The sequence below is a fragment of the Rhinolophus sinicus genome, chromosome 3 (genome assembly GCF_057876585.1).
Source record: "Rhinolophus sinicus isolate RSI-liver-muscle chromosome 3, RSI-T2T, whole genome shotgun sequence".
In the NCBI taxonomy this organism is placed as follows: domain Eukaryota; kingdom Metazoa; phylum Chordata; class Mammalia; order Chiroptera; family Rhinolophidae; genus Rhinolophus; species Rhinolophus sinicus.
The window spans coordinates 73,078,570-73,102,545 of NC_142503.1; the positions used below are offsets into that span (position 1 = coordinate 73,078,570).

The 23,976-nt window shown below is 40.1% G+C and overlaps 1 protein-coding gene across 2 annotated transcripts in view; it reads right to left on the bottom strand.

Moving 5' to 3' along the window:
- The window catches only part of FBXL17 (F-box and leucine rich repeat protein 17), a 456,881-nt gene extending 437,498 nt beyond the window's left edge, over positions 1 to 19,383 (bottom strand). The window contains exons 1-3 of one of the 2 annotated variants that reach the window (XM_019727982.3): positions 17,758 to 19,383; positions 4,226 to 4,348; positions 430 to 687 (exon numbers count right to left, since the gene is read on the bottom strand). In XM_019727982.3, coding sequence (XP_019583541.2) covers positions 430 to 687; positions 4,226 to 4,348; positions 17,758 to 18,738 — 1,362 coding nt within the window. In that variant the 5' untranslated portion in view covers positions 18,739 to 19,383. The remainder of the gene's footprint in view (positions 1 to 429; positions 688 to 4,225; positions 4,349 to 17,757) is intronic. The other variant, XM_088796664.1, reaches the window with a different exon arrangement.
- Between the last annotated feature and the right edge of the window lie 4,593 nt (positions 19,384 to 23,976).

The window sequence follows — 23,976 nt, forward strand, 5'->3', positions numbered from 1 at the left end:
TGTATACTCTTTAACTTGGATTTCCAATTATGCCTTTAAACAGATAAAGCATGTAGGTATGTCATCTAGTACTGTAAAAGGGAAATTAGAAGTTAATTTTTGAAACTTCAAGCTGACTCAAACTGCGTACTTCTGCTACCTAAAGCAAAATTTGATACAAAATTTAAATATTACAACAAAAGAATAAATAAAATGGCCAGTCACAGAAAGTCAGGCACTCACTACAAAACACAACCAAGTTAATTTATCTATTATTAACAAAGGCACACTAGATCACTAACCCAAACAAATGTCCATGGGTAGATAAAAAATATGACTTCTTTTAGTCTCTGAGCATTATTTTTAACATAACAACCTTTTAAAGTATCGCTGCAAGAAAACATTTTTAGTTATTATGAGTTAAATCATTTTATAGATGCTAAAATTTACCTGTTTGAGTCCTTCATCAGTTAGTTTGTCCTGGTTGCCTACATGAACTTTCTGAAGTAAAGGACAGTGAGAGGCAACCGCGATAATAGAGGTGTCAGAAAGCTGTTTACACCTGTAGGCTGTATACCTAAGAAGTCCAGGACACTTAAATGCTAGAACACATACGCCAGTATCAGACATACTGCGACAATCAGAAATGTTGATTTCAATTATATTTTGACTTCTTGATGCAATTTTTTCCAATAATTCATCAGTGACCTATGAGAGAAAAAAAGCAATAAATTTAAACTTTTGCTAAATGTAGAAACTTATTTTCTGTTCTTTTATTAAAATTTCCCCAATAAACAATAATTCGATTATAGCATAAAAACCACAATCAAAAGAAACCTTCACACTTAATGTTACAGAATAACACGAACTGTGGTATAACAAAAATACATTTGGTCTATGTCTCTGGTTCCTTGAACAGGTCTCCCAAAAGCCTTGGCATTTCCTGACTGATAGGAATGCCTTTTGTTACTCATAACGAGCCCCCTTTTGACCACATCTGAGTTTATACTAATGAAATGACTTAACTTGGGGCTCCTAGATAGCTGCAGGATGGAGACTAGTCACCAGAAAGACCAAACACCACATGATTAGGAGGTGGAAACTTTCAACCCCATTCCTTGACTTCCTGTGAGAGAAGTGGAGCTGAAGATTAGGTTATAAAAGCTCTTGAACAACAAGATTTGAAGAGCATTTGGATTGGTGAACACACCAAAGGGATGGGAGAGTGATGTGCCTCGAAAGGGTATGGAAGCTCCCACACTCTATCCCCTAATACTTTGCCCTTACATATCTTTTCCTTTGGACTGGTCCTGAGTTATATCCTTTATAATTAACCAGTAAACATAAGTATTTTCCTGAGTTCTATAAGTCATTCTAGCAAATTATCAAACTTAAGGAAGAGGTGAAGGGACTCCCAAATTTATCAGTACAAGTTGCTCCTGGGACTTGTGACTAGTATACAAAGTGGGGACAGTCTTAAGGGATTGAGCCCTTAACCTGTGAGGTCTATGCTAACTCCTAGAGTTAGTGTCAGAATTGAACTGAATTGTTGGACACCGGGTTGGTGTCAGAGAATTTGCTGTTAGAATATAAAAATCTCCACACATTTGGTGTCAGAGTGGTGTCAACAAACACCAAGAAAGAATACATATATAAGTTTTCATAAAAAGCCTAAAAATCTATACTTGTCAGGAAAATAACTTACTTTAATTAAACCTTTAAACTCACCAAAAACTCTCCACAAAATTTTATTGAGATTTCGAATGTTTTGTTCTTTTCTTTTTTAATTAAAGTTTATTGGGGTGACAATTGTTAGTAAAGTTACACAGATTTTAGGGGTATAATTCTGTATTACATCATCCATAAATCCCATTGTGTGTTCACCACCCAGAGTCAGTTCTCCTTCCATCACCATATATTTGATCCCCTTTACCATCATCTACCACCCCCTTCCCCTTACCCTCTGGTAACCACTAAACTATTGTCTGTGTCTATGAGTTTTTGTTCCATTTGTTTGTCTTGTTCTTTTGCTGTTTTTGGTATATATACCACATATCAGTGAAATCATATAGTTCTCTGCTTTTTCTGTCTGACTTATTTCACTTAGCATTATAATCTCAAGATTCATCTATGTTGTCACAAATGGTCCTATTGCAGCTTTTCTTACCACTCTTTTAACCCAGCAAATAGTTTATATCAGTAATCATGATGTATGAATCTTGATTTTTTTTTACACTTAATATTAGATGATACCACAGTACATAAATTTCAATTGTTTTACTACTTCTACCTCACATATAACTAATCCATAGCTAAGAAAATTGATGTCATTTTGTATATCAGCATACCAAATACTACATGCAAATGTCCATATCAAATAGCTTTTCGCAGAAGACTCAAAGCTAAATATAAATAAACTTAAAATTTATCTGGTGAAAAACTGACATAGCCATCTGAACTTTTAAAACAATTTCTAAAAAATCAACCTCTATTTATTCCCTGCCTAATAAACACATTTCAAAAAACAAAAACCAGTTAATATTAATCGAGTCCTTTGAGTAAAAATAATGGTGAGATTCGGGGATGTAAAGTACAGACTAGGGAATACAGTCAATAATATTGTAATAACTATGCATGGAGCCAGGGGTGGGGGTGGGGCTGGACTTATCGGGGGGATCACTTCGTAAGGTATATAAATGTCTAACCACTATGCTATACACCTGAAACTAATATAATATTGAATGTCAAATAAGTGAAAATTTTTAGAAAATAATGGAGAGAGAAAATGCACATGATTAAACTTAGAGCAGAAGGAGGAAAGAACTGGAGTGGTCAGTGGCACTAGGAATAAGAGCTAAGGGTAAAACTATCTTTGTTTATATCTGGTGGAAAACCACAGATGTAAACAGTTACTTTCAAAGCTAAAACTCTGACATACTCACCTTTTTTTATTTTTTTATATTTCATCTCCAAACCTAACTACCAGCAGAGGGGGAGAGCTATTTTTAGTCTGAGTTTGTTAACAAATTGCTCAGACATCCAAGAGTACCTAAGTAATGAATGAGCCAATAGATTATACGTATTTCACATTTCACATTTCACAGTGTGTAAGTAAATACTCACCATTCTCCCTGGACACCAATTTTATAAACCCTGGCAGGTGAATTTGATCATTTTGTTTAAAGTATATGTGTTATACACAGACACATACACATATTACCAGTGACATGTTGGAGTTGGCCTGTATCAACTCACAGGACCTATAAGTATGCACCTCTTTCCAAATCAATGACATCACTGCATTCAGTGACATCAAACTGGTAGCTGGAAATTAGCCACAGTGGAAGTATCTGAACCACAGAAACTGACAAATATTACAAATCAGGACTTTTTATTTGTTCATTTGTTTTCGAAAGCCACTTGTTAAACATTTACAGCACACCACTACTAACATCATAGGATTTAGAGCAGTTTTAGTACTCTATAAAATACTATTCTGATTGGATATATTTTATGTATTTCTGATGCCAAGTACTGACAACCAAGTTTAAAGGAAGAATTGCAAATTATTTGCAATAAGCACTATTACTTCTACTCCTATGTTTTTTCCTAATTTATGCCACCACATAAACATACGGGGCAGCCACGCAATTGGGAGGACTAAAAATTCATCAAAAGGAAAATAAAAACAAAATAAGTTATCTTAGCCCATTTCACTTCCATTTCTTCATCTACAGTAATAGTATAAAGTTACTATTATTAATAGTAAAATAACATAATAGGAATAATAATAATAGTATCAACTCATAAGGCTGTGGGGAGGATAAAATGAATTAATATGTATGAAGCCCGTAGAACAGTACATGGCACATCAGCAGTAGTATATTTAATATAAACGTTTGCCATCATTTTCTACTATAAAACAAATATTGATATGACCCTTCCAAAAAAGGGAAAGTTTAATTTTTTTAAAAAAGGTAATGAAAAAGAGGGAAGACAAACAGGAATAAGACAAACAGGATTAAGAAACAACCCAAAATTACAAATTCACACTAAATAATATCTTTACCTTAAGAACCTAGCTATAACTTAAATTCACAAAGAAAAAAAATTACTAAATGCAGAATTATAGATTAGTCAGTTGAACTACTTTGAGAAACTACAACATGAAAGAAGTGATTTCTGAAAAGGAATAAAGATTTTTTGAATAGTTAAATTGCGTTTCTTAGAATTAGATTCTATATACCTGCTGACGACTACTAAGATCCAGCTGCTTCCAAAACTGGAAATCTAAACAAAGGTCACGCCAGTACTTGCAAACCAATGATGCAGAAAGGCAACGCTCATCCAGGGATAAATTGGAAAATATCTGTAAATAAAAAAAGAAACCATATAATATGTGCTAAACATCTTAAAGACAGGAAAAAAATCTTATTCGTTAGAAAAATTTAATTTTTTAAAGCAGAAAAACATCTTGAATACAAGTAGCCCTTATTAGAAGAGTCATTGCTAGGAACTGTCCTAAAAAGAAAGCATAGTATGGGAGTTAAGAACATGGTCTAACATTACCTTCCGTGTTAAGAGGGGAATAGGACCGCAGGGGTGTGTGTGTGTTTGTTTGTCAATATTAAAAATAAAAAAGACTAAAAGGATAAACCAAAAATTAATAAAAATATTCATCTTTAGGGGAAGGGAGAAAAAAGACTAGGAAGGGGAAAGGGATGAAATTGAAACTACTCTGAAGGTACCTAGTTTTATAGCTTTGACCTTAGAACCAGATGAACTTTTTATTCAAAAATACAAATGTTACTAAAAAGGACATTTTATATGTATGGTATTTTCTCCAGAAATACATAAACCTAATCTAATTCCAAGAAAATATCACATACACCAACTGTGGCACTTCCTATAAAATACGCGATACGGACTCCTCAAAAAATTCAAGATCATGAAAATCAAGAAAAGGCTGAGAAACTATCACAGACAAGAGGAGAAGAAAGAAGGACAACTAATGGAATCCTGAATCAGAAAAAAGGTCATTAACAGAAAAACTGTACAAATGCTGACTTCAGTTTGGCAAATGTACCATAGTAATGTAAGATAATCAATTTAGGGGACATTGAAAGTGGGAGGAGTATATGGAGACTCTATATTATCTTTGTAACTTTTCTAAAATTATTCCAAAATGAAAAGCTTATTTTTAAAAGCATTTTAAAACGTAAAAATTATAAAAAGATGGTTAGGATCACAGTTAGGACCAATACAGATTTTAAAAAAGACATATACCAACAAACAATGTGTAGAACATATTGAAATCCTGAATTGAGCCAACTCTAAGAAGATACTTCTGAGACAACCAAATAAAACTGAACATAAAAAATACATTAAATGATTTAAAGGCAATCACTTGTATTCCTCACTTTTTAGGTTGTGATTGTATTGTGATTATATTCATAGTGTGGTTATATTATTTTTTTAAAAGCTATTAGCCATTTTAGATACATACTCTAGTGTTTATGGCTGAAATGATATCTAGTATTTGCTTTCAGATACTATATCAAAAACAGAAAAAGTTGACAAAAGATATAAAAAAAAAAAGGCAGAATATTGAAAACTACTGAAATTGGCTGAATGATACATGGGGAGTTCATATTCTATTTTGGTTTGTATATGAAAATTTCCATAATATTAAGTGAAAATTTTAACACGAACAGGTGCTCTACACTAAGTTGTTTCTTAGGTTGAATTCATGGCTTCACTATTTATAATCTATGTAACCTTGGGCAAATTATCTAACTTCTCTGTCTCTCAGTATCCTTATCTATAAAACAGGGATAATATACTCTTTACCTGACAGAGTTATCATGAGGACTAAAAGAGTATATATAAAGTTTTTGGAAGAGTGTCTGAAACAGAGTAAATAGTGTACAAATGATTCCTATCATAACTATGACCTAAAATTATTTACCTCTGTAAAGTCCAATATTGTAGAAATCTAAGCCAGAATCTCTACTATGTTTAAAGCTTGAGCCTTGGGAAAACAACTAACTGCTGTTCCCCTCACAACTACTGTTCCTCCTCCAAGGGTTGAGTGAGAATTAAAAATATATATACATAAGAATCACCAGCAGAGATGCAGTTAAGCCACTTCAGCCTCGCACTCCCACTCACAACAACCAAAACCTCTGGACAACATACTAAAAGCAGTTACCTCAGGACCAGTTACCTCGGGTTAATAACATAAAGATTGGGGAGGTGAACCAACACTTAAAGAATGACTAATAACAGAGATGTTTCCTGTGGGGTTTTTTTTTCTTTTATCTACCAGCATGAAACTGAGGGTTGCCTCTCTGCACAGAATTGCACAGCAGGCACAACCAACGAAAATACAGAGAGTAAACCACCTTTCTGGGCAGAGGTCCAGGGAACGGGCATCTGTGAAATAGAGAATGTGAGAAGAGTCCTCATTTTGGATTTTCTTTTCTTTCACTTTTCCCTTTTCTTCCTACTGGCCATGTCCCAAATGCAGCTTCAGTCACAGAGCTGCAATGTGGCAGCTATGCAGCCACCTAAAATCCCCTAAACCCACCTTTTCGACCAAAAGAACCAGAAGAGGGAACTCCGCGGACCAAAGATAGAGCAAAGAAACTCCATTACCTTTTTCTTACTGCTTCATCATGAAAACAGCGCAAGTTCTGCAAAACTATATATAGCACAGACTATCACTCAGAGAGAAACTCCATCTTTCTAACCAGAGAACCAGAAAAAAGGGGACTCCAGGTCAAAGAGTATAAAGGAAGGATCACAGAGGAGATCTGGAAAAGAGCACCCTTAATTCTGTGTATGCAGGACAAGGAAATCGGAGTTAACCACAAAGCTGCACATGTACAAAAGAAACCCAAAATAGCACAGCAAAGTCTTTGAAACTGAACTAACACTGGAATCACAAGCCAAGGAAGGTGAGATAGAAATTTCAGTCTAAATGTAACATTGCTTATCCCTGGCAAATCTGATGAATCTAGACATTCATAAAACTCAATGAATCCCGACAGAATTAACTCAAAGAGATCTATACTAAGACATGTTATAACCAAACTGTCAAAAGACAAAGAGAGAAACCTGAAAGCAGTTAAGAGAAAAGCAACTAACTCATCATGTACAAACGATCCTCATTAGGATTAACAACTGATTTCTCATCGGAAACCGTGCAGGCCAGCAGGCAACGGGAAAACGTATTTAAAGCACTGAAAGAAAAACTGTCAACCAGGAATTCTGTATCTGGCAAAACTATCCTGAAAAAATGAAGGCAAAATTACGATACTTCCAGATAAAAACTGAAGGAGTTTGTCACTAGTAGACCTGTCTGTAAGAAATGCTAAAGGGAGTCCTTCAGGCTGAAATGAAAGAGCACTAGCCAGTAGCTTGAAACCACGGGAAGAAATAAAGAACACCAATAAAGTTATGCATTTACGTAGGTAAATGTATGTGTAGAATTCAGTATTAATGTATTTTTGGCTTGTACTTCTTATTCCTACATGATTAATTGATTAAAAAGACAACTACGTAAAATAATAATTATAAATCTATGTTAATGGGCACAAAATATATACAGGTGTAATTTGTAACAATAACAACACAAATATAGAAACAAAGTTTTACTATATCATTGAAACTAAAGTGGTATTTGTAGTGTTAAGTGCCTGACATTAAACTTTTTTGATTGTAGTGTCTGACATTAAGCTTTTGAGTGCCAAAATATCTATTTCAAAAGATATCAATCTTGAATAAACACGTTGCCAGCTATATGGCACAGCTGCTAGCAAAACAACCAGATAAGGAAGTAGGCCGCCACCACCCATGAAGGTCCCTCATTCAGAAAGCCCTGGGTAACCTAGATAACTGACCACTTGAGTGACCCCATTTCTCCCTGCCTGTGCCCTAATTCCTGCTCTTATGCTTTAAATTAGCCAATAAAGAGTAAACCCACAAAACCCTAGACAGCCCACCCTTGGACCCTAATAAACGCAGAGCCCCAAGTCTCTGCTCTCTCGCTCTCTACCTGTGACGGGGCTGTGTGGCCCTAGGGCATGCCATATACCCTCTAGGATCTGGGCGTAATCAATCTTGTTCTTCAAAGTGCCGTGATGGTTCCGTGCTGAAGTGAGTCCTACCAGTACAATCACAGTAAGAACCAAAAGAGCAGGCTCAGCCGTAAATAGGGGCCCCATAGAGAGGAACTGTCTCTGAAGCTCGCTTGAAGTGATGTGTGCCTGGCCAAGCACTGCAGGCATTTTTAACCAAGGGCTCTACCTCCAAGAGGCTTGAGACCAATGGAACAGTATTAAATTATTGATGTTAATTATAAACCTCAGGGAAAATACTAAGAAAGTAACTAAATACAGTCATGCATCGCTTAACAACAGGAATGCATCCTGAGAAATGCAACCTTAGGTGATTTCGTCGTGTGGGAATCAGAGAGCACTTTCACACACCTCGATGGTGCAGCCTCCTGCACACCTAGGCTGTAGGCTGTCGCCTACCACTCCTAGCCTGCAAACCTGTACAGCGTGTTACTGTGCTGAACACTAGGCAACTGGAACACGATGTATTTGTGGAAATCTACAATCTCTGTGCTGCTTGGGAACAGCACATTCAGACTTTGCCCATTTTCAAGTCTGTCTTGGCCCTTGCTTTCTGCTAGCCACTCTCAGGTCTCGCGGGCACGTGTGCATAGTTTCACAGTGAACCAGAATAAAGGTGGAGAGCCTATCCTTTTATGGTCGTCTCATTTCCAAGGTCTGCCTGTGAAATTCCTGGCTGGTCCCTCACTCATCCCAAAGGCACCACAACCTGACACTTGCAAATACTATGTAGGTTTTCCCTATGTGTTTCCTACCAAATGCATCACTTTTAGTTGACAAATACAGGTTTTCACTCACTGCCCCAAACTGAGGTAGCCTCTCTGGCAGCAAAGCTGCTGGTTTTCCAAACTCTAGTTCTTGCCAAAAGTACTGGGACAGGGGGCGGCATGCAAGAATGCTGTACATGTCCACTATTCTTACCTGCAGCTCTAGCAGTTTCCCTAAGAATAAGTACTTCTCAATTTGTTATCTTCCTTTGGTCAGTTTCCAAAGCCCAAACAGCTTGGGGCAATTTTGCCCAGTTTTGTATTTGCTTTTTTGTGAAGAGGAGTCCGCAAGCTCCTCGTGCAGCCATAGCTGGAAGTGCCTGCCTTGTGGGTATCTTTATGCTCATCCTCATTTTACACAGGAGAAAAACTAGGATTCAGAGAGACTAGACCATCTGGTTAAGATTAAAACACATGATTTTAAAGTGTTCATTTGTCCCTTAACAAACAGATAATATGCAGAGCATGGTCGTTATAACCAAGAAGTGCCTTGCCTAATATGTCTCACTGTGAATAGTACCTTCTTTAAGCATCAATTTTCCCGTTTGTAAAAGTGAGATGATTGTTATAAGCCACAAGTTAACTGACTAAATCTAGTTCAATCTAGATGGGTCTTATTCATCCAGGTAAAAGGAAATTTAATAAGTAGGTAAAGCGAAGATAAAACCAGTACCAGCAAAGATGGATAGAAGGCAAAATACCAGGTTGAAATACCAGTGCATGTCACAGATCTTTGCAGATGGTTTGTGGTACGCTACCTGCGCAACAGCCCCCAAAGACCCCCACTTCCTGGTATTTACATCTGTGTGATCCTACCCTGTGGAAGGGGAGCTGGATTTACTGACTTAACTTCTAATGAGCAGCGTATGGCAGACATGATAGGATGTTGTTGCTGAGATTAGGTTAAAAAAAAACAAAAAACGAAAACCTGTGGCTTCCACTTTGGGTATTTTTAGATCTACTACTCTGGGAGGAGCAAGCTGCCATGTTGGGAGCAGCCCTATGGAGAAGCCCACCAGGCCTGGCAAGGAACTTAAGCATCTGACGAACAGCCAGTGAGGACCTTAGGCCTTGCCAACAACCATGCAAGTCAGCTTGGATGGCAATTCTCGAGTCCCAGCCAAGCAGCCCCAGCCAACACCTTGATTACAGCCTGGATCAGAAGGGCCCAGCCAAGTGGGGATTCCTAACCCACAGAAAAATGTGAAGTAATAAATGTTTGTGGTTTAAAACTGCTAAGTGTTGGCATAATTTGTTACAGAGAAACAGATAACTAACACGTTTAAACATCTCTGCTTTTCTTTATCATTAAAATGCTACCTCACCCATCCCCTAAGGCCCCAGAAAATAACTACTCTCCCCCAAATTATCTTAACTCATTTAACAAACATCTGTGCACATGTCCCTACGTTTCTGTGGGAGACAGTAAGTCACGAAAGTTGTTCATTGACTTTAAGGTTATATAGTCAAAGGCATTTTGGAATTATCTTTGAATAATTTGTGATTTAAGAGAAAGCATTTCAAAGGTTGCTTTTAAGAAAGAGAACATAGGTCTGTAAAGGACTGACCTGCAACAACATTTTTGTAGAATAAAGAAAACTACAAAGGGAAAAAAAAAAAACCATGAAAAAAAAAACTGGGATGGCACATGCATCAAGCCAGGAAATTGCTTACTTTAACAGACGCCTGTTAGCAATGGCTTGAACATGACAGAAGTCCCAACTAAGTTAGGTATTCTAAGGATGTAGAAAATCCAAGGATTTATCATCTTCTATCTTCCATCACTGCCCTCATTTATAGGGTGAAGGGTGGTGTACTCTTATAATCCAGGGGGTCTAGACCTGCAAAAGGGAAGAGGAAGGCAAGGACAAGCAGGTGCCTTTGATGGAATGACGTGGAAGATGTGCTTCCACTCACATCCTACTGCCTGATAATCAATCCCACAGCCACAACCCTCCAGGAGAGGCTGAGAAATAGTGTCTAATTTAAGAGGTGGACATGTGCCCAGCTAGAACGTGGTGGATCCTGTTACTAAAAAGAATATGAGGGAAACAGATATTTAGAAACAGCAGTGACTTGTAGTCACGACCTCGCTTGAAAACAAACTTAATATTCTTGATCTTTAATGGCAGATCTAGACAATATAACTAAGCTATTAATTATCAAAAAAACGTATAAGTCATATTACTGATATATTACTAAGTCATATTACTAATCTTAATCATTACTAGGCTGATATTCAAATATTTCTCAGCCTCGAATGATTCTTGGGGGAAGGGACGGGAAGCATGCCCCTCTCTCTCTCTCTCTCTCTTTTTTTTTTTAATTGAGGTAAAACTGACATATAACATTAGTTTCACGTGTACAACATAATGACTCAAAATTTGTATACATCGTGAAATGATCACCACAATTAAGTCTAGTTACCAACCATCATCATACCTTGTTACAAACTTTATTTTTTCTTGTGATGAGGACTTTTAAGATCTATTCTTAGCAACTTTCAGATATGCAAAAAAGTATTATTAACTATAGTCACCATGCTGTACATTACACCCTACCCTATGACTTATTTATAACTGGAAGTTTATAGCTGCTGAAAAAGTAAATTTTTGAGTGGGGCATTGGTATAAAATAAGAAGATACTTCAGACTGTAAAAATGTTCAGAACATATTGTTGCTTAAAACTTGGTCATACCTATCCCCCAGAACCTTTATAGTACTTAAAAATCAACAAAACCAACACCTACTTTTGGCTACTTCATACCTTGATTATATTACTGCAAAAAGGAGTTATGGTTTATGAGCAGGCAGGCTGTATGCAAATTATAGAAATATTTGTGTAGCTATTTTACATTGACTATTTCCTGTGTGTCAGGGGCTATGCTAGGTGTCATGAGAGATACAGAGGTATTAAACATGCAAGATAATATTCCAGACTACATATTGTATGATGCCACTTATATGAAATTTCTAGAACAGGCAAAAGTATACAAGCAGTAAGCAGATCAGGTATGCCTTGGGCTAGGTGTGGGAAAGGAAACTGCAAAGAAGCACAAGGAAAGTATTTGAGGTGATGGAGGTGTTATAAAACTGGATTGTAGTGATGGTTGCACAACTGTAGACATTTATTAAAAATCTAAACTTAAATGGGTAAATTAAATATTCCACAGAACTGCGTTTTAAAAAAATTCCACAAGCTCTATATTTGCATCATTATATCATCTTTCTACCCAGAACCTTTGAATTCCTGTGTAGTGCGTGCACACACGCATGCGCGCGCACACACACCACATTTTAATGACGAACTAAGCAAATAATATCCTATAGATTCAGATAAAGCCCATCTCTAAAATCTTCTCGGAATTACTTCAACTAAGTTCAACTTTTCTGTTTTTTTTTCCAATTTTATTTCCATATATATCATATCTTGCCTCTTTCTTAAATATTCTACTTATATTGCCTGACAAAAACTTGAAAGTAAAATTTACTAAACAGTCCGTTGAATAAAGCACCAGTTAGAAAAACGAGAGGCATAAAACATACTCTTGGTACTTTACTAACCATACAGCTACAGGGAAGTCACAGGTTGTACAACTATTTCCTCATCTACAATTTAACATAATTTCTCACAATGTAGTTATTAAAATTTAAAGTACAACAAACTAATAAAATCCCAATTATTACTATACAGTGTTAACTTTATAGCAAAGTCAGATATCATGAAATTAATACAAAAATAAGTTTTATCCTAAAGTCAGACACTAAAGACTTTTAAAGTATTTTGGGAAGAGATACTACGAAACGATGTGTCCTTTTGACATATCTCCGTCATTCTGAGGACTTATTTGTGTTCTGGCACAAAATATTCTCTGCTCATCTTGTACTTCCTTGTCCCAGCTCTGGTATCAGTCCTTTCTCCATGGAGCACTCATTCCTTTTATTGGAGAATGGTATTTAGAAGCTAAGATGTGTATGCTAAGTGTACTCATTGATCCTGGGTATTGCTGCTCCAAGGCCCTCTCAGTGCCAGAGCTGGGGAATATACATATGTACACATGTATGTCTGTAACCAATCTCCCAGAACTGCTGCTATCTTCTTCCTCCGTGTGTATGCGCTTACCACACCACTTGGGCTCCAAATCAGCCACGACTTGGGCAAAACTCTTCCTAAGCATAAAATAGGATATTTAACCAAAGTCAAGCAACTTTTTAGGAAACTACTATCCTAATATTAAATACTTCCATACTGCATTCACTTACCTCCCCTTACATTCCTTACCATTTATACAACATGCTACCCCAAGCTGGCAGAGAACAGCCCAAGGTTACCCCCTTGACGAGGCACCAAAATTTACAGATTTCTTAAAATGAGAAGAAATCTCAACTTTTGGTAGCCTGGTTAAGTTAATCAAGATGAACTGGCATTCTTCAGCAAACAAAAATCTTGACTCAGACTTCCTAAGGATACTTCATTTCAGAGATGATTAAAACCATCACTAAAACTTCAGAGACATACCGTCTAGAGGTTATCTGGTACTGGAGTCTTAAATCAAGCATTCATGAAACACTACATGTAATTGAGCCCTCTTACCCACTAGTAATCTACATTCAAAGCTTTAAAAAGTGTAGTACTGTTTTTCTTTGCCTCCTATTTCCACTGCTTTCATCCTTGTTTGCATATCTGGGGGAAAAAATAGGTCAGGTACATAAGCTCTCCTCCAAAGCACATTTCTCTTATAAAACTCTTCTTTGATCACTAAAGCAACCTGTTGGTAATAAAGCTGTAAAAATAAATATTTAACACCTACTGACACATTATCAAGGGTGCATGCATGGTGAGATGATTTTACAGTGGTGGTGGTGGTAAATTTTGGATCTCTCACCTGGTTTCCTTTGGAAAAAAATAAGTCTACTGACAGAGAGCAAGCTATCTAAATACAGCACATAAAGTCTCTAAAATTTACATATATATCACAACACACCCAGTTACTCAAATAGTAATTACTTAAAGAAAAATATTCCACTGCTATCATTTGGTAAAATTGTTGCATAATGGTTCCACCATATAAAAATCTAATTGTGATATCAGCAGGAAGGGTTGCTTAAGTTATAAAGGCAACAGGTAGCAAAAATGGAAGCTAGCTTATTTCATCCAACACAATCCATTAACCAAAGATCAACTGTAACAGGCTTAAGTATTTAAGAAAATGCTATTCCCACAGTTGACCTTTGAAGAGACATTCCCTGCTTCTCAAATTTCTTATATTTAAAGACCACAATTCAACCCTACAGACCCAATTTTAAATTAGCCTCTGACTCATAGGCTTAGAAGTCTAGTCTAAGCTCCTCCTCACCCACCTCCAGATTCAGGAATCTCTTTCATGAAATCTCTGAGAGATGACTATTCAGGCCCTCTCACACAGTATGTTGAAAAGATCTCTAGACTTGGAAACAATAAGCTGGGTTCCAGACCAGGGTCTGCCATTCACTATCAGAAATGTATTAGGGTACATGGGCCATGTCACTTCTCCAGCCTGTATCTTCGTGCTTAAGAAGTGGGGAAAGAGTAGATGATGTCAAAGGTCTCTTCCTGTTCTGAAGTTACATAACTACGAGGCTCACTACTAGTTCAAGAAAGAACTCATTTCATTTTACACAGCTCTCATTGTTAGAAAGGACTTTCTACATTTCCAAATATACAAATTCTTCAATCCTCAAATTCCACTTCTTGCAATGCACCCTAGAAAAACATGACCACATGTACATAGAAAACATCTATCAGCATTGTTTGTAGTAGCAGTTAACTGGAAACGTCCATTAATAAACAGTGTAGTATAACACTACAGGATACTATGCAGCAGTTAAAAAGAATGAAGGAAACCATATACTCACTAATGGGAAAGACCTCCAAACCATACTATTAACACCCCCCCCCAAAAAAAAATTGCAGAACGTATACATTTTGATGCCATTTATGAAAAAGACTATGAAGGTTTATACAGGGTTTTCAACAATGATGGAAATGTTCTAGAATGTCCAGTCCAGGAGCCCCCAGCCACCCATGAATATTGATCTCTGAAATGTGGCTACTATGGCTGAGAAACTAAATTTCAAATTGTATTTAATTTTAACTACTTTAAATTTAAATAGCCATAGGTGGCTAGTGGGTATTGTGCTGGACAGAGCAGGTCTAGAAGAACAATCTAAACTGGTAACAGTGGTTAGTTCTCTCTGGAGAGGAAACAAGATGGGAGGGTAGGGGTGAATCAAGGCACACTTTTGCTTTACCTGAATTATTTGAATGTTTTAAAGCAAGGAATACTTATTATTTACATAAAATAAAATTTAAAAAGAAAAGGCCTTATTGATAATGAGCCAAAAATCTGCCTATGAAGCACCACAAAAACAATTCAGTTTTTCTCTCTTGCTTTTGCCATACCTGGAAAAAACGGGGCAAGTATGAGAGCTTTCCCTACTAACATCCTTTAAGTCACATTTCTCTCCTAAACGTTTCCCCCTCTGCATCCCGTTTTACAACCAGTCACTTTTGGTACAAAAAGCATAGCAACACAATCATAAAGGCTACTGACCCATTATCAAGAGAGAAGAGCATACTTTCTAAAAATGTTTTCCAATGGAGGTGATGGATTTGTGCCTCTCTATGCAACGACCCTTCCTTCCTATACAGTAAAAAAAAAAAAAAAAGAAAAATGTCCTAGATCCCTAAGAATTCTCTTCTCCAAGCCAAACACTTCCACTTCTCACCAGAAAAAACCAGAATGCTTTCAACATCATGTGGCTCTGTTGTAGCTCAGAAACTCTCAAGTCAGGATATAAACATTTCTTAAACACTTCTCTTAGTGGTATGTCATACTCACCCAGAGTCTCGGCGCAGACTTCTAAACACTTGGTCATTAATGTGTTCATAAATATTTACTGATTGCTACTAAATGCCAGGCACTGCACTTAGGAGAGGGGATCGAGCAATGAACAAGATCTGTGTGGACAGAGTCTCTGTCCCCAAAAGCCTTACCCCTAAAAGTCCTCTTTGGTAAACATTGAAAAACCTTGATTTTAATTCATTCCAGACAGTCCACCTCACTTGTAGCTGAATAGCACTAGGACCATGAGAACCACACAGGCAATCTTCATTCAAGTTTCTAATACAAATTAAAAATACTCCAAATACTCCAACACAAACAAGGCAAGTCTAACGAGTCATTCCCAAGTGTCCCTTAAACCAAGTTTTCAACATTTCACAACAAAAATGTGAAAAGGAACAATGTAGCAAATAGAATAAGTGTATCCCATAGGGATTCTCTTTATTATGAGATCGTGTCCTTTTTTCTGTATTAAAATGTTCTCTACGTCATGAAATAATGGTTTCGGTAGAAAGCAAAAAGTACCTGGGTTTTTTGTTTTGGCTTGTTTCTAAACAGTATACTTGCCAAATAACAAGACATCCATCAAACCTCTATACCAAGTATGTGTTGATATTTTATTTGTCCATGTCACCCACTGATTTAAAGGACTCAAAAAAGTACCCTCTGCTCTAAAATACACATCCTGAACACACAACAGAGGCAATTATTCCGCTGACAAATATACCTCCATTCCGGTTAAATCTTTACATTTTGACATAAGGAAAAGTTAAGCTTTCACACTCTTTTCCTATATTATTCACAAGAACATTAATATCACAATAAAACAGATAAAAACACAGGATTATAAATATGCAAAAAGTCAAATCAAACAAAGTATATTGGTGACAGTAACAATTGTAATTGATGACAGCTACTTCAGTAACAATAAAAGAAGCCAAATTTTTATCTAAGTTATTTTGGGCTAGTCTTAAATATCGTCCACACTGAAAAAGGAGATTTACATTTATTAAGGTCCAGAAATGGCAGGGGGAGGGAAGAAAATGAGAAAACAACTTGTTAATAACAATACAAACTCTATCACATAGTTAAGTTTATCACTAGCATTGACAAAACTGCAAGTTTTACTTGGTACTTGAAGTGCAACAAAGCTTCCATAGGACACTCATATGTTCGCCACTCACCCATCCTCCAACAAAAAATACACTTGTCCTTACCTTCTTTATGTACAAGTTAACATGTTGGAAGTTAATACAACATAGCATAAACAAAAGGGTTTTCAAGTCAAGCAGGCCTCAATTCCCTAGATGTGCCTCTTATGATTGTGTGTGGCCTTGGAAAAGTCATTTAATCTCTTCAAGCCACACTAGACTGTAATCTCCATAAGAGAAAATATCGCTTCTGCCTGACTTACTACTGTAGGCACACAGTACTGAAATATCAGTTTCTCTTGTGTAAAGTAAGGACGTTAATATTTATCGCACAGCGGTAACTGGAGGATTAAATGAGATATTAGGTATATAAAGCTCTGGGACAGTGGCTGATCACAGTAAATGCTCGAAAAAAGTTAAGTGTTATTGACATCAACTAGCAGCTATCAAACCTGGAAGAAGTTTGAAGACTTTCGAACACCAATATAAAAAGTCTTTACCCAGTAAGTGCAAATTCGTCAGATTAAAATATTTCACAGAAAACCTACGAGTCGTTTGTCAACCACTGAGATGGGAATCTAATAATAGATGAACCTTGAATTGTGCGTAACAAACCCAAGCTAATTAAAAGACATTCAGTAGATTCCAAGTTTTTCTACTCCAAAAACTAAGCCATAAGCATCCTCCACATTGGCTTCCCCATCTCCCCTTTGGACGTCTCTGGCTGTCAGGGAACCCCCTCCTCTGCGTTTAGGAAGAGGAGAGAGAGAACCTCCGAGGAGGCAGCCGGGGTTGGGGGAAAGCGCGCATCCCTGCGCCATTCACCCAGACCCACCTTGAGCAGGATGGAAGGCGGCAGCTGGTTGATGTCTGGGGTTTCGGGGGGCGGCTCCCTATGACAGTCGCAGGCGTTTTCGCGGGGATCCTGACAGTCCGCGTCGCCGCATTCATGCTGCTGCTGGGCAGCCGAGGGGGCGGTGCTCCCCGCTCGGACGGCGTCCCCGCCGGCCTCCGTGGGGGCACCTTCGGAAGTGGGAGAGGAGGGCGGGGGGCAGAGAGGCTGCGGTGGCTGCTCGGAGCCTTGGCAGCAACAGGCATCGGGGGGCCGCGGAGGTGAGGCGCCTCCTCCCGCAGGCCCGCCGCCCCCGCAGCCCCCGCCGCCGCAGCGGGGCTGCTTACAGGGGGTGCAGGCGGGGACCCCGGCCCCCTTCCGCTTGCACACCATCTCCGGGGACGTGGGGGGCTCGGATGGCGGCGGCGTGGACCCCCGGAAGAGTTGCACGGCGACAGGCGGCCCCAGGAAGCGCACGGGCCCCAAGCTGGCCAAGAACAGGCTCCGGCCCTGCTGTTCCCAGGCGGCGGCCGCAGCCAGCCCCAGCTCTTTGCAGCAGGAGGCGGGCGATGAGGCCGAGGCGGCAGCGGCGGCGGCGGCGGCAGCGGAGGACAGCAGGAAGCGGCGGGCGACGGCGGCGCAGTCTTCGGCAGCCAGGGCCGCGTAGCGCCGTGCCAGGTGCTGAGAGGAGGCGGCCGCGGCGTAGGCCCCGTCCCGCGGCGGCGGCGGCGGCGGCGAGAGCGGCGGCTCCTCCTCTGGGCCGGCGGGGGCGGGCGCGCCGGGGCTGTGCACGATGAAGCAGAGCATGCAGGGCCCGCGGAAGAAGCAGTCCCGGCTCCGGGGCGCCGCCGGCTGGGGGGGCGCCTTGGCCGGGGTCCGGCGGGGGAGCCTGAGGAGAGGGCGGCGGCGGCGGCACCAGCTGCAACAGCGAGGCCTCTTCTGGCTCGGGCGGTTACGCGGCTCCTTCGAGAGAAGGTGGCCCATATAGAAGGCCCCGAGGAGGGGCACCGGGACGGGGTAGGAGGGAGGCCCGGAGAGTCGGGCTCCCGGCAGCGGGGCAGGCCGCTCGCTGGCTCGGCCTCCGGCCCGCGGCGGGGTCGCCCGCCCTGTGCACACACACACGCACACGGGCACCCACGCGACGGTGGGGATGGGCGTCAGCTGCGGGCCGCCCTGCCGCCCGTCGGGGGCTACATGCTTTGCCCAGGGAAGCCGGGAGAACGATAGGCGCGAGATTTGGGGACGCGACGGCGAGAGCGAGCCTGCCGGCTAGACGACCAGTCCGAGCTGGGCCCGCCGGCTCAGTCAGTCAGTGCGGCGGCCGGGGGAACGCAGGGTCCCGCTCGGACCATTTTAACTGCGGCTCCGCCGGCGGCGCGCGCGCCCGCGACACGGCTCGGAGCCGCAGGAGCGCGCGGCCCGCTCGGGGAGGGGGCGGAGCCGGCGGCGGCGGCGCGCTCCGGATGGGGGTTCGGGCGCCGGGCTGCTCACCCGGGACGGCCGCTAGGCAGGGACTGCTGGGAAGCGGGCGGGCTAGGGCGCGGGGCTCGCGGTGACCGCCGTGCGCCCCTCCCTCCCATCGCCCAGGGTTTCGCGGAGGCAGCTGGGCCCACGCCCCCTTTCTGGAGCGGGAGGAGACGCTTCCGAGCCAGTTGTGTGACATCCGTTTGCACAGCCGCGCTGACGTCTGTAGGTGTAAGTTCAAGAACTGCCATTGGCCGGGAGCCTCTCGGCTCTTCCTCACACCCCCCACCCCGACTCGGATCGGAGACCGTGGCCGCTTACGGGCGGTAAACAGGGTTCGGCCGGAAGGCCAACCTGGGTCCCAGGCTGCCTCGGCAGTGCAATGGTAGATGCGTGGCCTTTGGGTGGTGAGCACCGGTGTTCTCACGTAAGGGGTTAATTGGTAATGCAACACTGCTGTGTTCCCCCACTTGTTTTTATACTTTGTTACTTGTCGCAGACTACTGACTAAACCATAACTTTTTTTTCCAAGTGAAAGCATGTATCAAATTATCTATACACACCAGAAAGATAAATAATTTCTTACCCAACATCCCAGGCTGTAAGCTATAAATGAGTGTCGTCTGCACCCTCGGAATCCCATCCATCCATCATATACTTTTAAAACGATTGTGCGTGCCTACGACGGTATATGATGGAATGGTTCTAGACTGACCTTGGAGACTCAGGTAAGAAAGAGGAAAGAGGTTTTGCAGACAACCCTTTAGAAGGTTTGACTCTAATGATACTAGAGAGAGAGAGGGCAATAACCAGAGCGGTACCTGGTGTTGAGAGGTTAGCTTTCACAAGGGAGAAATTGGAAGAGGCTTAGTGATGGGAAATGAGCCAGTATAAAGGAGTCAAGATGAGAAAAGATAATACAAGGCCCTCGACAAGAAGGAATGGCAAGTACCTCAGGAGGGATAGTGCCTTTACTGTGATTGGAAGGAATAAGGAAAGAAGTGATAAAGAATGGGTACAGATAGGTAGATGTTTCTGGCAAGAAAGTGAAAGGGTTCCTTTCAAATGGTCTCTATTTTCCTTTAAGTGGAGCCGGGTTACCTGCTGAAAGATGGAAGGAAAGAGTCAGGTGTTTTAGAAAGCTACTAAGGATAACTGGAGAGAACTGAGGAAGCAGTATTGCAAGATTCAAAGCTGGTCAGTTGTTTAGGCCTGTGTAACTTTCCCACCACAGTGGCCAGTCTCACCCAACCTTCTCCCAAAAATACCATCAAACCTTTGCTAATAATGGTCTCTTTGTCAAAAATGACTTTTATGTTAGTTCTGCCAACCTTCAGGGATTTCCCTTTCTGGGTGAGATGGAACGCCAAGAAACCTAGAGGCAAAGATTTATCAAAGGGTTTTACATACCGGTTACCTACTATCAAGTACACTGTCCGAACTGCATTGACCTACAGGTATTATCCACACAGCTTTCATCCCTCTGGCTGTAGAGGGATCTTCCTGCCCCAGAGCTCCTGTCGTGAGAACAGGAGGTTAGGAGTGACCGGGATTACCTGAGGCCTTATAACAAATCCTTTGCCGTCTTTGCAAAATTACACCTTGAGAAGAAGGTGTTCTAAGCTTTTCTATTGTGCACCCATTAGTTTCATATAAATTATACATTATGACCTAGCACTTAGAGGTGTTTATCCACAAAAAATAAAAGCATATATGCATAAAAACACTTGCACAAAAATGTGTATAGCAGCTTTATTCATGATCACAAAAATCTATAATGTATAGATCATGTTCATACCAGATGTCCATCAGTAGAGACTGGATAAATAAACTGGTATAATCATTCAATGGCATACTACTCAGCAATTAAAAAAAAAAAAAGGAAGAAAGAAAAAACAACATGGATGAATCTCCAAAACACGCTGAATCAGACTCTGGAGTTGGGGCCCTAGAATCCCTACTTCATCTTAACAAGCTCCGCATGTGATTACTGCACAGACAGCCCGACACTATGCAAACCTATCAGAACTACACATAATCTATGTCTTGTTTCAGAGGTGAGGCAAGTAACAGACTTTTAAAGTGGTTTCCAAAATTCACAGCGTTAGTTCTTACTTCCAATACCAGAGCCTTTCAAGCTGCAAGTAAGTGGCTGTTTTTCTCTTTACCACAGCATGGAGCAAGGTCTTGTACTTTCAGTAATTAAGTAAGCTACTGCTATCATCACCAGAGCTGCAATGAGCATTAGAACTCATTACCCTTCTAAGTAAGAGTTATAAATTGCTATTTAGAGATAATTATAGCACTTGATGTCTTTGTTAGAAAAAGAAAAGCAGCCTGAACAACCAGGAGCTGGCCTAGAACTACCGTGTTCCCCCTAAAATAAGACCTAGCCAGACCATCAGCTTTAATACGTCTTTTGGAGCAAAAATTAATATAATACCCGGTCTTATTTTAATATAATATGTATCTTATAATACCAGGTATTATATTAATTTTTGCTCCAAAAGACACATTAGAGCTGATGGTCCAGCTGGGTCTTATTTTCCGGGAAACACGGTATTACCTAGGCCTTGGTGTCACTGGCGTTCTCAGTTAGGTCTGAGTGTTCTGTTGAACATAAATAATTTCACAAAACATTACACACGGCCACTCTGACCATAATAGACAAGACAAAAACAAGATCCCTCCATAATCATGTCTAAGCGTGGCAAATACAAGAACGTTCTCCAAAAGGACCAAACATTCTGGCTAATACAAGTGATGTCTGTATCTTGACCAACTGTAACTAGGTTGCTTCTTCCTACTTTCTAGATGACAATAAAATACCCAATCATAGAATTACCTATGCTTCCTGACAGCATCCAATCCAGAGCAAAGCCTTGAACCTTCCCCAGATCACCTAATACAAGCCCAATGCTGTAACAAGTCTTTTACACCTTCCTGAGACAGTTGCTCGTGGGGTACTATCTGCCTCTTTGTGCTAAGTCAACACAGCCAATGTTTGACTCTGGGTGTGTTTCTGCTGGTCTTTGGCTGGAGGACATTAACATTTCTTATAATCAAATGTCACCACCCTATCTTATTACTCCCTTCGTATGCTGCACACCTTGAACTTCTGCAGTGTTACATGTCAATTATGTCAATAAAACTGAAATAAAACCATTCCCTTCTTTACTCTTTCCTCTTACCCTGTTTTTATTTTCTTTATACCTCACTGTCACATTTTTTGTTTCAGTCTCTTCCACTAGACTGTAAGCTTCATGTTCAGTTTTTAGGAACATAACCTGGCAACTGTAGAAGATGGACTAGAATAGAAAGGGGCTTTTAGCAGGAAGACAAGTAGGATTGTTCAGAGGGTCAATGAAGAGAAGGTAAAAGCATGAATTAAGGTAATCGTAGTGGGGATAATGAAGTAGGAGTGGGATTAAGAAATAGTTCTTACGTGGAGTTTTCAGGATTTAGTCACTTCTTTATTAATTAGGTAGAGAGGAAGGGATGATGGATAGGGCAGCAATGAACTCCCAAATAGTGACTTGTATACTCGCGTCACTTATTTCACTGTATAACTTATTGTGGTGAAATAATGTATTCTATAATATAAACTAGGTTCATATTTGAATAAAATCCAAACCTGAGGTAGACCTGTGTTATGACATAGATTCACACTGAAAGCCAGTGTATAAATTTAAAATGTTGAAAACAGTTTAAAAGAAAAGCCTTTTCTTTCTTTGTTGACGTAGAATACACTCTGCAATTCACATTTGCCTACAAAAAGAGACCGACCTATAAAAGGCTTTAATGCTTGCAGTTGGTTAATGATGGTTATAAATTGCTGAAACATCCTATAGGACCAATGTTAGAAGTAGACGTTTCTAAAATAAAACATGAGTATGGAATACATTTTCTGGGAAGTCCTCAGTTTATTTAGACTGCATGAAGTGTATGGGCATGTGTGTGTGTGCAAGAGTAAGTGAGAGACGGAGAGATAAAGTTTCTCCTTGTGTATGCTACCATTGAAAATAAGTTTCAAGAAGTACCAAACAATTCCTAACTTTCACTCATTCTCTTCCTTCGTTAGAGAAACTTTAACCCACACAAGCAAGTAAAAACATCCAGGATTGGAAAAATTCTGGCAGCTTTCTGACTAGACTGAGGCAGGCATGGGAGATTGGTTTATAATCTCAGCCAAAAGAGAGAAAACTTGTTTGAAAGGAGGAAACAGAAAAAGACAGTAGAGAAATGACTTTAATGATTTGGAGGTAGGGTCTTTCTAATGGAACTCAATCCAGAAAGTATCCGTGTCTGCCCCAAGACATAGAGCTCAACATCATTGTTCATTAAGGTAATTCAAATTAAACTCATAAGATACCATTATAAACTTACTAAAATGGCTAAAATTTAAAAGACTGACATAGTAAGTTGGCAAGGATGTGAAACAACTAATACTCTCATATACTGATGGTGGAAATGCAAATTTGTACGGCCACTTCGAAAAACATGCTGCCAGTTGCTTATAAACCTGACATTAAAATAAAAATATAGGACAATGATTTATAAGACATCTAACCTAGACTCTCCAAAAATTTAATTTCATGCAAAATAAGGTAAGGTATTGAAACGAGATCTAAAGAGACTGAAGAAACAAAGTACCAAGTGAAAGCCATGAACCTAGACTCGATTCTGGCTTAAAATAATGTAAGAAAACCACTAAGAAAATGACCATTGTACAATTGGGGATATTTGAATATGAACTGG